Here is a 17,685-nt window from a genome sequence, read left to right as displayed (position 1 = left end):
GCCCCCTGCCGGCCCCCCGCTCCCCGACGCGGCGGCCGCACGGACGCGGAGCCGCGGTGGTCAGAAGAGCCTTTAATCCGGCGCCCTACAGGGCGAGCTCCCGGAGCGCCTCCTCGGCCGAGCGGTACTGGGTCAGCTGGATCTGCACCTCCACCGTCAGCGGCTGGGGCTGGTAGTCGCTGTCGTACTTCGGAGCCGCAGATTTTTTTTCTGAGAAATAAAAACACGCGTATGTGAGTCCCGAGAGACGTGCGGGCTGCTTCTCGGCCGCCCTGGACGGGCTCCAGGCGGAGCGCGGGTTGGGAATCCGAGATTCCACCCTCGGGTCTTAAGCGTAGGGAGGAACACAGCTAAATCGCATCTCATCACATCACTGAACAAGGCGCGGCTGTGTGAGCCGCAAGCTGAACCCGCGGCTTGTCTGGGAGCACCGTCTTCACTTGCAAGAACACTGACAAACCGCGGTTATTCAGACGTGAATATTTGGCAGGTTATTTTCTAAAAAGCGAATGAAGTCTGGCATTTCAGGGAAAACGACGGAAAGCATTTTGATAAATTTATAACATTTGAGCTTTCAAGTAGAAATTAGAATTTTGGAACACTGTATCTGCCACCATGAACCTAACAGTTTCCCGATACTCAGAGACTCTTCTAATGATATGGGTGCTGATAAAGAATGTGATTTGTGGAATGTATAATGAAATGTGTCAACAGTTGGAAGATCTGCATAACTCAGTGAACCAGTATTTTACAAATAACCAATGCCTGATGTTACAAATTGGGCATGAGTAAGACAGCCTTTCAAAATGCAATGAAAAAAAAGGCAATGTAGACCAATGGATTTTAACATAACTGACTACGAAAAAATGCATTCATATAGATTGTTTTCACTCTGTAACAGCCTTTAAAAAAACTACTAGTTGTCAAATTTGACATAATATCAAAGAAAAATATCCAGTTATTTGAAAACCTATTTTAACATATTCCCTTTTACAGTTACATGTCCATATGAGATTGGATTTTCTTCATACACTTCAAACACTGCAACACAAGAGATTAACAGCAGAGGCAGCTATTCCAATGCAACTGTCAATTAAGCCAGACAATAAAAAGATTTGCAAAAGTGTAAAAAAAATTTGAGACCATCTTAACCCTGTGGCTTGATCATAAATCAGATGTCCATATTTGAATGGGTCCTGAAGTCCAGCAGTGTATGTCCTTTGTTCTTTTTCAAAGCTCTTTTGGCTGTTCTAGGTCCTTTGAATTTCCATATTAAGTTTGGAATCAACTTACTGATTTCTACGAGAAAAAAAAATCCCCCTAGAACTATGATTGAGATTAGGTTGAATTATAGATCAATTTGAGGAAAACCAACATCTTAACAATACTGAATTCCCTATCCATGTACATATTTATCCCACCATTTATTTAAGTCTTTGATTTCTCTTGGCAACGTTTTGTAGTTTTCAGAATACAAGACTTCCACATCCTTAGTCAGGTTTATCCCTATTTCATATTTTTCAATGCCATTGTAAAAATTCACTATCTGATTGTTCATTGCTAGTATATGGAAATACATTTAATTTCTTGAATACTGACCCTGTATCCTACAGCCCTGTTAAATTTAGTTTTAGAAGCTTTCCTTTTCTTTAAAATTTTATTTATTTGCGAGAGAGCAAGAGAGAGCTTGAGTGGGGTGGAGGGGCAGGGGGAAAGGGAGAGGGAGAAGCAGACTCCCTACTGAGCAGGAAGCCCAATATGGGGCTCCATCCCAGGACCCCAGATCTGACCTGAGCTGAAGGCAAATGCTTAACTAACTGAGGCACCCAGGCAACCCAGAAACTTTTCTAATATAGGCATTTAGTACTATAAATTTCTCTATGAATACTGGCTTACTTAAGTTTTACTATTTTTGACATTTTATATTTTTATTTTCATTCAGTTCAAAATACTTTCTAAATTTCCCTTTTGATTTCTTCTTGGTCCATGCGTTATTTAGATGTGCGTTATTTAGTTTCTAAAAATTAGGAGATTTTACAAATATCTTTGTTACTGATTTCTAATTTAATTCCACTATGGTCACAGAGGATAGGGTACTTTGTATGTCTTGAATTGTTTTAAACTTATTGAGACTTTATTTATGGCCCAGATTATGGAATATCTTGGTTTTGTGTGCACTTAAAGAATGTGTATTTTCATGTTATTGGGTGAGGTACTCTATAGATGTCAGTTACCTCAAATTGATTGGCAGTGTGATTCAAGTCTCCTACATCCTTACTGATTTTCTGTCTATGTGTCCTATCAATTACTTAGGGAGGTATATTGAAATCTCTGAATATAATTTTGGATTTGCCTATTTCTCCTTGTAGTTCTATCAGGTTTTTTTTTTCCCCATGTATTTTGAAGCTCGATTATTAGGTGCATACATGCTTAGGTTTGTTAAATCCTCTTGACTCCTTTATTATTATGAAATGACCCTCTTTATTCCTGGGAATATTCTTTCTCTGAAGTCTATTTTGTCTGATATTAATAGTTGCTCCTTTTTTATTAGTGTAAGCATGAATATATTTCTCCAGTTTTTAATATTTTTGTATCTTTATATCTAAAGTGGATTTCTGGTAAGCAGCATGTGGTTGGGTCTTACTTTTTTATCCAATCAGAACATCTCTGCCTTTTAATTGGGTGTTTAGACCATTTACATTTAATGTGATTATTGATATGATTGGGTTTAAGTCTACCATCTTGTTATTTGTTTTCTATTTATCTCACATGTTCTGTTTCTTTTTTGTTTCCACCTCCTTTTAGATTAACTGAATATCTTTATGATCCCTCTTTTCTCTCATTTGTTGGCTTATTAGCTAGAACTTTTTGTTGTATCATTTTAATGGTTACTTTAGAGTTTATAATAAATATCTTTAACTTATCGCAGTCTGGCTTCAAGTGATATTATACCACTTCACATAGAAATAGGAACCTTACAGTGATACACTTCCATTTCTTTCCTTACTCCCAACCCTAGCCTTTTTGCTGTTGTTATACATTCTACTGGTGTTATAAGCACTGCAATATATTTTTTCATTAAACAATTAACAATCATTTAAACATACTTAAATACTAAGAAAGGAGTCTTTATATTTAACCACAGTTACCATTTCTAGTGTTCTTGATTTCTTTGTGCAGATCCAGATCCATCTAGTATTTTCTTCTGCTTAAAGGACTTCTTTGAACATTTCTTGTAATACAAGTATGCTGGTGATAAATTCTTTCAGCATGTGTATGTCTAGAAAAGTGTTCAGTTCACTTTTGTTTTTGGAAGATATTTTTGTTAGGTAAAGAATTTTAAGTTGATAGTTATTTTTCTTTGAGTGTTTAAGAAGTCTTTCACTGTCAAAAAAAAAAAAAAAAAGAAGTCTTTCACTGTCTTCTATTTGGTATTTTCCTGATAAGACTGCTGTCATCTTTATCTTTGTTCCTCTGTCTTTATCACTGATTTTAAGCCGTTTTAATACTATCTAGCTTGGTTTAGTTTTCTTCATGCTTCTTGTGTTTTGAGTTCACTGAACTTTTTGGATTGGTTTATTTATAATTTCCATCTAACTTGGAAATGTTTCAGCAATTACTTCTTCAGATATTCTCTCTGCCTACCCCACTCTCCTTTGGGGACTCCAACTATATGGACATCAGTTCCTTTGAATTTGTCTCAAAATTCACTGATGCTCTGTTCATTTTTTCCAGCCATTTTTCTGAGTTTAATTGTGGATAGTCTCTACTGCTTCCAGTTTACTAAACTTTTTTTCTAAATTGTCTAATATGCCATTAATCCCAGTAAATGTATTTTTAATGTGACATGGTAGTTTTCATCCCTAAAAGTTTGGCTTATAGTCCATATTGCTACATACCACCATCTTTCCTTTAGTTTCTTAGATATATGGAATATAATTATAATAACTGCTTTAATGTCCTTGTCTACTAACATGTATGTCATTTCTGAGTCAGTTATGATTTATAAATTCTCATTATATATTGAATTTTCTCCTTTTTTTTGCATGTCTGATTTTTTTTTAATTGGATGGCATATGTGAATTTTACCTTGGGTGTTATTTTTTTTTTAAGGATTTTATTTATTTTGGAGAGAGAGAGTGCGTGTAAGTGGGGGGAGGGGCAGAGGTAAAGGGAGAGGAGACTCTCAAGCAGACTTCACGCTAAGCACAGAGCCCAACGTGGGGCTTGATCTCATGACCCCGAAATCATGACCTGAGCTGAAATCAAGAGTCTGATGCTTAACAGACTGAGCTACCCAGGTGCCCCACCTGGCGTGCTATTTTTGTATTCCTTACAATATCTTTGAATTTTGCTTTAGAACATGGTTAAATGTGATCCTTCCAGGTCTTGTCCCTTCCTGCTCAAAATTTGTAGAGTACCCCAGGGTGCTGGGCTCAATCCTTTTCTCTGTCAACATAAGCACACATATTTTCATGGTTTTAAATACCACCTATAAGCTGATTCATTCAATCAATGTTGATGGCCTACTAGGAGCCTACTATGCTGGGGACTAGGGATTGTATGACTTTAAAGAATGCAGGGGCAGCCCCCCCCCACACACACTTATAGTTTCAGTGTAGTGGGCAAAATAAAAATAAAACAATTACATGGATTCATATCTCTATAGTTTGCACGGTGCTGAGTACTATAGATGAAAACACTGGATTCAGGACACCTGGGTGGCTCAGTTGGTTAGGCATCTGCCTTCAGCTCAGCTCATGATACCAGGGTCCTGAGATCAAGTCCCTCATCGGGCTCCTTCCTCCATGGGGAGCCTGCTTCTCCCTCTACTTGCTGCTCCCCCTTCTTGTGCTCTCTCTCTCTGACAAATAAATAAAATCCCTTAAAAAAAACCCCAAAAAACGAGAAAACAAAACCCATCGAATGCTATGAAGAAAAAAAGGGAGCCCACCCTAATCCAGAGGATGAGCTTCCCTGAAGAAGGCAACTGAAGCTGAGATCTGGCAGATGGAGTAGCTGAGTAAACAGTGACAGATAAAGTATGCCAAGCAGAACTCTCAGGGGCTTATAGAACATGGAAATCTGGATTTTGTGATGCAGCCAGCAGGAAGTCATGGAAGAAACTCCAACAGGGGAGTGACTCAGCCAGACTTGCAAACACGATCGCCCTGGCGGCCGCGGGGGAGCCGACAGAGTGGCCGTGTGGGAGGAAGGAGGTGCAGCAAGGTGGCAATGGTGGTTGTCTGGGGTGGTGGCAGAGGAGATGGAGAAGGCATTGGGAGACAAGGGGCAGGAGAGGGAAAGGCTCTTGGACGCTCCATACACTTCAACTTCACAGGTGCAAAACCAAGCCCAGCCCCGGGTACAGCTTTGCAGGCCCCGGGCAGAAGCCTCTCCTGCCCCCCCTGCCCCCCAGTCACTGTCGGACCTGTCCCCTCCACACCACCTCTGCCGTCCAGTTCCACGTCAGGCCCTTAGCATTTCTTGCCTATACATTGTTTTGCTTTGTTTAGGTGAATTTCCTTTCATCGAGATAAAATTCTCATAATATTCAACATTTTAACTATTTTTAAATGTACACTTCTGTGGGTTTTAGTATATTCACAACGTTGTTCAACCATTCCCATGATGTAATTCCAGAACATTTCGTCCCCCCACATGGAAACCCTGTACCCATTAGCAGTCAACCCCCTCCCCCAGCCCCCACTGATCTACTTTCTGTCCCTATGGATTCATCTGTCCTGGGACATTTCACATAAACGGAATCAAACCCTATGTGGCCTTCTGTGACTGGCTTCTTTCCTCGCCATCATGTTTTCAAGGTTCCTCGGGCTATACACGTGCCGGGCTTTGTTCCTTTTCAGCTGCTGAGGAATCCCCGTTGTGGGGAAATGCCACATCTGGGCATTCATCCACTGATGGGCCTTGGGCCGTTTGCACTTTCCGGCTGTCGGGAACAGTGTTGCTCTGACCTGGCCTTACACTTCGCAGCAGCCTCCCAGCCGGCCCCCTGTCTCCTATCGCTCCTTCCAAGCCAGCCGGTTCTTTCTACAGCTCAGATCTAAAGCTTACCTATTGTAGACACTTAAGTGACTGCCCCCTGTTCACAGAACAAGCCCAGACTCCTCGTTGGGCAAATAGGACCAATGACCTGAAACAGGCACCAGACTGCTGGGCCAGAAGGACCCTGGGCCAGGCCCAACGCAGCCCCCTCTCCCACCTCACCTGCCTCCTACCCCAGGCTGCCTCTCCTGCCCTTAGCATGACCTGCAGCAGCTGCTCTTGTCTCGGGGATTCAGGAAAGAGGGAGGGTTGGGTCCTTAGGGTGGGCACGGCCTTTCCGCTGCCCAGAAGATAGGATTCTCCGTCCTTCCATTTCCTTGGTCCCAAATCAGGCTGATCCTTCCCCAGGTCCTGCTACGGTCTGAATGTTTGTGTCCCTGCAAAATTTACACGTTGAAATCCTAATCCCCAGAAGTGATGGTATTAGGAGATGGGGCCTTGGGAGGTGAGGAGGTTGTGAGGGTAGAGCCTCATGAATGGGATTAGTATCCTTACAAAAGAAGCTCCAGAGAGTCCCCGTGCCCCTTCCACCACGTGAGGACACAGCAAGAAGGGGCTGGCTATGAGCCAGGAAGAGGGCCCTTACCTAACGACGCTGCCACCTTGGTCTTGGACTTCCCATCCTCCGGAGCTGCAAGAAATAAATGTCTGTTGTTTATAAGCCCCCCAGGCTGTGGCTTGTTATCGCAGTGGGAACAGACTAAGGTCCTCAGGAAACATCCCCCGCTCCCGGTTACCATCATTAGATCTTACCCCTTTTAGCTTTCTTGCTCTTGTTCTTCTTTGCATCCTGAGAGAAAGAACCAGGACAGGAGAGGCTTACTGGAGTTGGGGGATACTGGGGAAGGGGTGGCTGCAGATCCCGCCGGTGGCCCAGGAAGGGGGGGCAGGTCTCCCAGGGAGGAGCGGGCCTGACCTGCCCACTGGCCGGACTCCTCACACCTGAGAAGACCGCCCACGGTGTTGGGCCCGTAAAGCTGGGAGCTGGGCGCCACCGCACGGCCGAAGGAGAGGCCCTCCCCGCCCCTGCCCCCCCGCCCCCCCCACCCCGTGCCTCTCAGGGCCCCGCACAGCCCTTCCCTGCCCAGCACTGTTTCGGTGGGGACGGGTGTGGCGGGGCCCCCGTACCCTGAGAAAGGTCAGCCTGTCAGTTTCCAGGGTGCGGATCACCCCGAAGTTGCACACTTCGGACACCAGTGGCTCCCCCACGAGCAGGGGCTCCAGGGCCACGAAGCCGCTGCCCAGCACCCGCAGGATGGGCGGGTCCTGGCGGAGCTCCTTAGGGAGCTCCTTCTTCTTGGACGCCTTCTGCTCCTGTGGGGAGAGGCGGGGAGAGTGGATGTGTCCCCGGCAGGGATGGGGCCCAGAGCGCCCGGCCACCACGACCGCCCCCGGCACCTGGCAGCCCAGCCGGTACCTTCGGCGCCGTCTCTTTCTCCCCTTTCCCGGCCTTGTCCTTCCCGTCCTTTCCCTTCTTGTCTTTGTCCTTCTTCTCCTTCTTGTCCTTCTCCCCTTTTCCTTTCTTGGCAGGCAACACAGTCTCGACGGGCGGAGGCAGCAGAGGCCAGGAGAGAATCTAGGGGACGGCGAGGGGATGGCGAGGTGGCCGCGAGTGACAGCAGGCGGCTGGGGGCTGGCTGGGATCTTGCTGGAAAGGCGCTGAGGTCGCCAATGAGGCAGCAGGGCCCCCGGTGATGCCCTGACAGGAGCCCGGAACACGGGAGCCCCGGTCACCCACCTTCTCCTCCACGATGGTCACGGTGGTCCCCGCCAGCAGGAAGGCCTTGAGGGGCACCAGGTCCCTGAGCGTGTGGTGCATCTCGTAGTTGCAGGGGATGACATCAGCCCAGGGCTTGCGGACGGTGCTGAAGAGAACTGTCCTTGGGGAGGGCAGAGGGAGACAGGGGGGCCGTCACCCGCAAGGCCGTGGCCGGGGACCAGGGCGAGGCCTGTGAGGAGACGTGCGCACAGCGTGATTACTGCCCGATGCCATTTACAGAAAGGTCGAAGAGAGGCACCCGAGTTCATGGTGTTAGCTGAGTTGACAGTGACCCTTAGGAAGGAGGGAGGGGCCTAAGGAGTCTTCGGGGGTTCTGGTGTTTCTTGTCAAGGGCAGTGGTTGCCTGGGGGCCCTCATCATTTGGCTGTAAGGTGGATACTTACTCCGGATATGTGGGTTACATTTGAATCATTTATTTTTTAATAAAAGAATAGAACAGGTCTGTGTGTCCAGTGCCACATGCAGAATCAGCACATTTCGAACTGAGACACAGAATATGAGTTCATTTTTTGAGAAAAAAAATTATAGGAGTATGTATGTTCGTATATATGACCGTGTAAGAAGAAACAGGGAACTAGATGCACAAAACTATTCAGAGTAATTCATTCTGGGGCACCTGGCTGGCTCAGTCGGGAGAGGATGCAGCTCTAGATCCTGGGGGTCCTTAGTTCAAGCCCCACATTGGGCATAGAGCCTACCTAAAGTAGATAAATAAATAAAAGGGTAATTCACTCTATGGGATGAGTTTGATGGATGCAGGAGGAGAAACTTTTATTTTCTAATTGACATATTTTTTAAGGCAGAATCATTTGTGGTTCTATTGTGTGGTTACTATTTCCAAAAATTCAACAACAACAACCACAGCGACCAGGACCACAAGGCTGGGGTTGACCAGGGAGCCTGGCTCGGGGCTGGCTGGGGGCTCCCCCTCTTCTGACAGCTGGGGTAGCCGCCTCCCTCATTCTGTCACCCACGGGAACTCAGCACAGGGGCCCACAGCAGCCCCCTCAGAGTCTCCACAAGCCTGAATCGTTTACCCTCAGTGGAGGTTAAATAATTAAAAAAAAAAAATAACTCTTTTAGCTTCAAGAGAAACTCGCTTTCCCAGTTCCGTGAGGGCATCGGCAGCAAAATCTGCGTGGGGCGAAAGCTCAGTTCATTAGAACTCTGTGGCCAATCCTGTTTTCCGGGCTCTGGCCCGCAGAAGAATCAGGTGAGGCCACCAGCTGATAGCAGAAGTTGGCAAACCAGGCTCCATGTTTTGAAGTGAGTTACCGAACCAGTTAACGGAGCTTCAAGACTCAATGAGAAGTGACTCTGAATTCTTGTGCAATTCTTCATCATCGAAAAAGATTCTTTATCAAATAAGACAACATGTGATACGCACGAGGCCCGTGAGGGGGGCCTTCGGAGGGTGAGAAAGCACCGCTACTCAGGCTGCGAGATCCACACCACGTGTCAGACGCCAGAATAAATTCCAGAAGAACTAAAAAGTTAACCCGAGGAGCTTTTCAACTCCGAGGGCGGAGGGAGAGGGCTGTCCCTCTCTCACCTCTGCGTCCACTAACGAAAGCCCAGCATTCAGAGCAGCCGAGCGTCCAGGGCAAAAGGCGCAGCTGCGCTCTGGTTGGGAGGGGGGGTGGGCTCCCGGGGCCTCGACCCCCGAACCCAGCCGCACCTGCGCGGCCACCGGCCCAGAGGGTCCCCAGGGGCCGCTGGCGGGCCGAGCTGGCGGGCCCCCCGGCTCCCAGGCCCTGCTCCCCGCGGCCTCCGTCCTTACCCTGGGGAGGGGCAGAGCCGGGGGTCTATTCGCGGCCGCAACTTGGCCAGCTCCTCGGCGGAGTCGGTCACCGTGGGCAAGGGCCCCGACCCGCCCGAGGCCACCGAACTCTCCAGCTCTCCCGACTCGGTGGACAGCCCGGACTCTAGCGAGTCTTCAGCCTCCTCGAAGACCTCTTCGGGAATGTCCTCGCCCAGCTCTTCCACGCTGGGCGACGGCCTGACGATCTGCGGAGAGAGCCAGACGCCCGCGCCCGGCGCTGTGCGCAGCGTTCTCCCCGCGCGCAGTGCGCATGTGCGTGAACAGGTGCCCGCGCCAGTGAACTTGAAGCACCAACCAACGCACGGGCTTGGGCAGGACGTTTAAAAAAAATGCTCATCTTGGCCCTTCGGAGAGGCCTATGATAGGAGTAAGCACGGTGACAATTTCTGCAGGAGTTAGGCTGTCCCCCATCTCTCCTGGTCGGATGATACCCTCGGGTCTGCTCTCCGTGAGAAGGGCGACGGGAGAGGAGGGGAGAAGCATGGGGTGGGGAGCAACCAGCCTGGCTGTAAATGTTGCTCCCTTGTGAGGCCGTTTGCTCGGATTTCAAGGGCAAAGGAAGGAGGTGAACACAGGTGAGTAACTGGAGCTGCAAGAAAGGGGCTGAATAGAGCCGCTTCCCTTCTCAGAGTAGGGTGTGAACCAGAAAGCTCCGAGGAAAGGGGTTTTCTGGGCCCCAAGAAGCGGTTCTGCCTGCGCAGGAGACCCTGGGGAGCCAAGTGCAGCGCATGCGCCCCAGTTCCCGGAGCAGCCCGCGGGGCACACACCTCAGCCAGCGCGCCGCCGTAATCACTTCCTTCTCCTTCTTCGTCTTCCACAAAATCGTAGGTCACGTAGTAGCTGTAAGTGATAAAAGGGCCTTGAGGCCCCGGCTCCGGGTCCAGGATAGAGGTGTCCAGAACGCCCTTGACGTTTCCAATAGTCACCACGAGCTGGGCCTCACGGGCCAAGAGGTCTGCAGGGGGAGGGGGCAGAGTGAGGGGGACAGCAGGGGGGGGCAGGCCCAGCCGGTTCCCTGCCGGCGGGGCTGAGCCTCGAGGTTGGCAGACTTGGGTTCAAATCCCAGTTCTGCGAAGTTCAAACAGTGATTTGGAGTAAGTCCCTTTTCGGTAAGATACCGCCCTTAAGCCTTGTTTTCCGGATTTGTGTAATGTGAACGATAGTAGCTGCCTTTGCAGGATGGTTACAGATGAAGAATGGGTGTTCCCTTAGCGCAGCCTGCACACGGGAAGCTCTGATGACCCATGCTCCGTCACCCTCACCTTGGGAAGGCTCCGATGCGGCTTGCGGCATGGGCCACCAGGGGGTGATCTCAAGCCATCACAAAAGTAAAGAAATTGATTGAAAGAATGTTTCCTGTTGGCCTAGGATGGTCTCAGCCTCCTTACCACTTCTGTCCCCAAATCCCAATTACAGGGATCAAAAAAATCTGGGAGAGAACTGTGCCCAAGAAGGTGAGCTACCCCTGACTAACTGGGGAGCTGCCGGGACAGGCCACCCAGTTCCATGGTGGGCCGGTGAGCAGACGCCAGCCCCTCCCCCCTTGCCCATCCGCTCCCTCACCCCCACTGTGGCTGAGCCCCCGGAACTGATGCTTCTCACTGGGAGACACGGTGATGTCGTCCAGCACGCAGAGCCCGGACAGGCTGTCGATGGTGAAGCCCCGGTAGTAGGGCACCAGGGCCAGGGGGTTCCCCTGCAGCCCGAGCAGCCGCAGGTGTGGGAGGGTGCTGAGGCTGGCGATCATGCCCTGCAGGTCCGTCAGGTCATTGAAGCTCAGGTCCAGAGAAATGAGGTTGGGCCTCGAAGGGGAGCAGGGCCATCCAGGAGTCAGAGGCAGGGTGAGCGTGGGGATGGGGACAGGCAGCTGTGGTCACCCGCCGGGCCCGCCCTGCTCAACACCCCCCAGCACCCCACGTCCAGGACAGACAGCAGGCCCATGCTGAGGGTGGGATAGGAGCCCCAGTCCCGACTCCCAAGTTAGCTGCCCTTGACTCAAGTTTGCCCCCCTGTTGAGAAGCACCTCTTGGTTCTACTATCCCCTCCCCCCCCATGACACTGCCATCCTCAGTGTGACAGAGAGATGGCCCTGGTCACTTCCTGCCTGCAATGACTTCCATTTACACAGATCTCTTCTTCTCAGTTAAACTCTTGGTACCGCCCAGAGATCCTGATACAGCATTGTTCATCTAGAAGGTTCTCAACAAAGACTGACAGTGGCAAGGAAGACAGAAGGAAGCCAGTGGGGAGGAGCAATGGGTGGGGTAAGAGGGGCCGGTAAATATGGGGACCTGGGAAGAGGGTGTGTGAAACTTGAGGGGTCCAGAAGCTGGAGGACGCCTTCCAAAGGCCCCACTGGCTCATGGTCGTAGGAAGCCCTGTGATTCATGTCTTGGGGGCACATGAGTGAAGAAGAACATGCCAGTGAGGACAAAGGAGGCGCCCTCCATCCCAGTCTGGAGGAAAGGGCCAGGAAGGGGGGCACGGGTGCTCTCCCCACTGCACAGAGCAAACTGGTACCAGCTCTGACACAGCAGCAGGAAGAACGCAAGGGGCATGTCATCAGCACATCATACCCTCCGGTCTCCAGCGGACTGAACTTGGGCACCTCCCCTCCCCTCCTGCCCTGCTTTCCCGGCCCCGGGCAGCCAGTCAATGGGAAACACCCGAGAAACACATCTCACGAGGTCAGCCCATGGACCTTGTCCAACGTCAGCCTTCAAGAAGACTGGGAAGACATCAGCACAACCGATCCGCGAGCAGGGTAACCTCCTTCGTGAATTGCAAGGCAGTGAAAGAGGTTTTTTATGAAACTCACACCTGACATGAAGCAGGTTACCTCGGTTTAGAGGAAGTATGTTTGCCAAATAAAAAATCAGAACACACGGTACTCTGGCCATGGCGTGAGTCTACAGACTTTGGGTGGTTACAACTGGTGTGGGGGTCTCCTGGCAGCTAGTGGGTGGAGGCCAGGGATGCCACATGAGACAGCCCCACAACCAACCGTTGCCCACTCTGATGTCGGCAGCCCCGCTCTAAAAGCTTCAAAGCGAAAGGTCTGACCCACTCCCGCCACCTCTTGTAATCCTTCCCCTGCAGTGGGAGGTTTTGCTTATTCAGTCAGAGACATGAATCCTAGGTCTGGAGCTGACAGCCAACCAGCAGTTATTATAGAAAAGAGCAAAGCTGAGTTCTTCAAGGCACCCCCCAAACCTAAGGCTTAAGCCCTTCTCTCTCTTTCCATCCCCGGCTCTCGAGTTACCAGTGATCCGCGGTGACATACAGACTTTCCAAGGGGCCCAGAAGCTTGTTCTGACCCAACCCCAAGTGCTGGAGAGAAGGGGGCGGGCTAGCGCACAGACACTCCAGACTGCTGATCTTGTTGCCGTAGAGCTCCAGCACCTGGGAGGAGCAGAAAGAACGGGCCTGTGAGTCCATCCGTCCTCCTCCCTCCCTCCGTGAGAAACAGCGGGTGGAACAGGGAAGTTCTCATACCAGGCTGCCCTGCGCCCACCCGGGCTCCCTTTAAAATATGGGGGAAAGGGGCGCCTGGGTGGCTCAGTCGGTTAAGTGTCTGCATTTGGCTCAGGTTGTGATCCTGGGGTCCCAGGATCGAGCCCCACATTGTGCTCCTGGCTCAGCGGGAGCCTGTTTCTCCCTCTCCCTCTCCCTCTCCCCTCTCATGCTCTCTCTCACTCACTCTCTCAAAATAAATTAAAAAATAAAATAAAATAAAATAAAATAAAATAAAATATGGGGAACAAATATTTCTGCAGCAGGTGTTGGAAAGTTTCTTTTCCTTTTGTGAAGGACACGTGGAAATTCGGCATGGGAGGGGATGGTGGAGTGGATGGGGACAGGCATAGCAATGTGGCAACTGCCCAGCCCACGGCAGCCTGTCTCTGGGAAAGCCAAAGGGCCCCTGGCTGGAGTAAGGACTCACTGGAGGATATCAGAGCATTCTTGGATTTCTGCTCCGAGGCCTTGCCTGGTTTCTTCCTAGGCCTGGCACTGAGCCATAGTTCTGAGTCCCTTCTGCCACAAAATCTATGAATTTCCACATTTAATTTAAAATTGAGACCATTTTGGTTGGTTCAGCAGAAAATTCATAATAAAGCCCAGGCTAGCTTTTCTTAAAATTATTTTTTTTACTGTGGCAAAATATTTATGATTTGCCATTTTCCCTACTTGTAAGTGTACCATTCAGCGGCGTTATGTGGGGTCCCATCATCATGCAGCCAACATCATCACTCCTATTTCTGAAAGTTTTCATCACCCCAGACGGACGCTCTGTGCCCATCACAGCGGGTACCCGTCGTGTACCGCAATGACTCCCCATCGCCCTCACCCCTGCCCTAGTAACCTCTGCTCTGCTTTCCGTCCCTGTGGATTTGCCTCTCCTAGATATTTCGTGCAAGCTGAATCACCTAATATGTGACCTTTTGGGTCTGGCCTCTTTCATTCAGCATCATGTTTTCAAGTTTTATCCATGCTGTGGCATGAATCATTCCTTTTCTGACTGAGCAACATCCCACGGTATGGAGAGACCACATTTTGTTTACCCACTCATCTGTTGATGGACATTTGGGTTGGCCCCACTTTTGGCTGCAAGAATCTCAGTCCCTGCTTTCAATTCTCTGGGGCATATGCCTAGAGATGGCATTGCTGGGTCACACAGAAATTCTACTTTTTTGAGGACTCTGGCCTCCCTTTCCAAAGCTTGGCATACAGCCACACTGGCTGAAGCTTCGGGTGGCAGGACAAGGCAGGGGCAGGGTCTCTGGGCTGCGCCAGAACAAGGATGCTACATGGAGCCTGGGCTCCTTTACCTTGAGGGTTGGGGGCAGGTTGATGGCGTCGATCTCCTTGATTTGATTGGCACTCAGTACCAACTCTTCAAGTTTCTGAAATTTCAGGAGACCTTTATCCACCAGGCTCACCTGGAAGGGAAGGGGGCAGGAAGCTAGGCGCTCTCGTGGGCGAGGCAGCTGTGGAGCAGAAATGGGGTCCACAGGAGGACAGCGACAGCCACTTCCCTTCCTGAGGGAGTCACGTCGCACACGCCAACCCCCGTCCTCCCCCTCACCGACCTCCTGAGCGGCTCCCTTGCACATCCCACCAGGACCCCTGTGCCTCGACCCCGGCGGGGATCTCTCACCTCTTTGCCCTCACCCCGCCCCCCCGAGGTGTTGCCCAACTTCCAGCTCAGTGTCCTGTGTCCCCTGTTGGACTGTGAGCTCCCAAGGGCAGGGATGCCATGTTCTTTGCTGTCTACCCCTGGGCCACAGTGGCCCCCGAGGCTGTAAGGAATCGCTAGCTGACGCCCAGCAGGGTCAGACCCAAAGTTCAGGGGTCCATCTGTGAATCTTCAGGTGTCTGTGGCCTCAAAGACATTAGGGCCCTTCCTGGTGACTGTGCCAGTCTGCCCAGGTTTGAGGGGTTCCTAGGACACAAAACTTTCAGAGCGGACACTGGGAAGGTCCCAGCAAATTGGTAGGAGTGGCTCTCACTCCTCATGCCTGGTACTGTGTAAGTTCACAGTTTCTCTGGGGAAGGAGAAGGAAAGGCAGGAAGGCTGCAGTTTGGGGCTCTGTTATTTGGTAGCAGCGAAGAAGCCTTTTTCATAACAGAAACTAATGTGATACCATGCCAACCCTCCCTAACCCCAGGTCCCCACAGTTTAAGTAAAACCAATACAGACACTTTAAACGTCTCTTCTAGGACCCAGGAGGGCCGACTGCAGGGTGCACCGGAAGTCAGCTCTACAAGACACACCTGGATGACCCCCCTCTCAGGGGGGTGAAGAAAGAAGACACCAACAAATGAGCAGCTGGCCCTGCTTGGTGGGGGGACTGGTGAAATCAATTCGGGGGGCACAGCTACCTTCCCATCCTTCCTCCCACGTAACACTGAGGACCCACCACTAAGGACTGAACAGTTCTGTAGGGCGAATGGCCTCCCCAGCGGCAACACCCGGCTCTTACCTGCTTGTCCACCACCCGTAGGGACCTGAAGTAGGAGTAGAAGAAGGTGTCTTTGAGCACCAGGGGATTCTGGATGGCCAGTTCTCTCAGAAAACGGTCCTCTGCACTGGAGCCCTCCAGCAGAGCCCAGGGTGAGTGGGGACTGCGCACCAGGCCCAGCAGTGCCTCCACGGTCTCCTCCCCAGGGTTCACGGCCTCCTCGTCTCTGGGGACCAGCTCCTTCCATGTTCGCCAAGTTCGAGGAAGAAAGCGTGACTTATTCTGCAGTGGTGGAGGTGGAGAATTTCGCTACTCAGTCACTCAGCCCCTCTCAAGGATTCGAGACTCCCCAAATAGAGCAGATCGTAAGATAGGACAATCAGGGATAAAGAGTTTAGACGTTTAGACGGTGAGTAATCAATAATTTTGACTGATTATTAGCCACGGATAGAACTGCAGACCGAGAACTACATTCCGGCCTTTAAGAGTTCACTCACGCTGAGAACCTTGAAGAAGCAGGGGAAAGCAACCAAACATTTCAGAAAGATTTATGTACTAGAAGCTAGGAGGTGCGAAAGGCCCTCTGGGGGATGTATTAACCAAGGAAAGGTTTTTGAGGACGAAGTGGCAAGGCTGGAAAGATGAATTCAGAATTGAGATGCCAGTGGATGATGAAAGGATGAGTCCCAGAGTTGACTTTCTCCCAGCCCTTCCTCCAGGAGACTCTTGAGAGACATCCGTGAAACCCCAAAGCTCTGCACGGATGCCAGGCACACACAGAGGTGCGCAACAATGTTTGTTGATGAAACAAACACATGATTTAGTTCCTTGATTGGTGTCTCGGTGTTCTCCTCTATGAAAACGGGAACACTGACCTCCCCTTAGCCCCTTACCAGTGTGGGGGGCGCCAGCTTTTCAGCAAGTGGGAGGGAAACATTCCAGACCCCCAAGATATTCCTGTGCACATCTGAGGGGCGGCAGGTTGTCATTGTCATGCTCCTCATCCCCAGCAGGAGCACCTAGCTGATGGGGGGGGAGACACACCTGCTCTAGTCCTCCTGAGCCACCACTTGCTCCCCAGGGAGAAGCCTTGGAAGGGAAGTGTTTCTGGCCTTAGACACAAGGAGACAGGAAGGAAGGGAGGAAGCCCCTTCTCCCAGACCCACCAGCCTCTGCAGGCCTCAGAACAGGGCCTGCTCAGGACCCTGCGGCCCTGGGCCTGGGGGCTCTGGCTATGTGAGATCTGGGGCACCTGAAGGTCCGAAAGCTCTTGGCCCAGGCAAAGGCTCTTCACCCAACAAGGGGCCTGGTGTCTTTACCAGATTGAGAAGCCCTACCCCAGGTCAGCCTGATGTGCTCAGGTTGGGGGTCCTGCCCTCCTCTCTGGGTCAGGCCCACAGACGGGGTGGGGGAGGGGCGCCGCGGGGGAGCCATCCCGTCGGCCCCAGCAGTGTCCCAGCCCGCACCCCAGGTCAGCCCGCTCCCTAAATGCCCAGGTCCAACCCCCCATCCCCCGGCTTCTCCAGATCAGCCACACCCTGCGGCTGGCGGCCCCTCGGCCCCGCCCCACCCCACCCGCCCCTGGTCAGGCCCGTCCGTCCCCCCGATCCCCGAGTCCCTCGTCGGGCCGCCCCCCGCCCCCCGCCCGCCGCCGCCCGCACCCAGCTGCCGGTGCCGCACGGGAACTCGCGCAGACACAAGCGTCTCAGGTGCTCCCGGACCGCGGCGCTCAGGGTCGCGCCCGGCTTCTCCATGGCCGCGCGACCCCCTGCCTAGCCGGTTGCTAGGCAACCGCCGGGACACACGCGCGTGCGCGCCAGGGCCGGGCGCGTGCTCGTCCCGGCGGGGGCGCGCGGCACGCAGGCGCTCCCGAAACCCACGACTAACAGGTGTCTGCGGACTTTTCCCCACCGGGAATCCGAGACCTTGACTCGGGCGGGGACGACCTGGGTTTTCTCTTCTGACCCATCTGTGCTCGCAGCTGTAAAATGGGGTAATAGTACACTTCCCACCGCCAGCCGGGAAGGGGAGGGGGGAGCTGTAAGGGCTGTAGC

At 51.5% G+C, this 17,685-nt stretch overlaps 1 protein-coding gene across 1 annotated transcript; it reads right to left on the bottom strand.

Moving 5' to 3' along the window:
- Window positions 1-7: 7 nt before the first annotated feature.
- Window positions 8-17,410, bottom strand: LRRC43 (leucine rich repeat containing 43). The gene is made up of 13 exons (XM_032431599.1): window positions 17,293-17,410; window positions 15,653-15,913; window positions 14,498-14,608; window positions 12,931-13,070; window positions 11,232-11,470; window positions 10,436-10,623; window positions 9,627-9,853; window positions 7,805-7,946; window positions 7,484-7,642; window positions 7,195-7,380; window positions 6,820-6,856; window positions 6,653-6,697; window positions 8-210 (listed from the first exon to the last, which is right to left on the bottom strand). The coding sequence occupies exons 1-13, from the start codon at window positions 17,383-17,385 to the stop codon at window positions 86-88; spliced, it is 1,953 nt and encodes a 650-aa protein (XP_032287490.1). The 5' UTR covers window positions 17,386-17,410; the 3' UTR covers window positions 8-85.
- Between the last annotated feature and the right edge of the window lie 275 nt (window positions 17,411-17,685).

Source organism: Phoca vitulina, unplaced genomic scaffold (genome assembly GCF_004348235.1).
Source record: "Phoca vitulina isolate PV1807 unplaced genomic scaffold, GSC_HSeal_1.0 scaffold46, whole genome shotgun sequence".
NCBI lineage: Eukaryota > Metazoa > Chordata > Mammalia > Carnivora > Phocidae > Phoca > Phoca vitulina.
The sequence above is the reverse complement of the archived record's forward strand: the minus strand, read 5'-3'. Positions and strand labels throughout refer to the sequence as shown.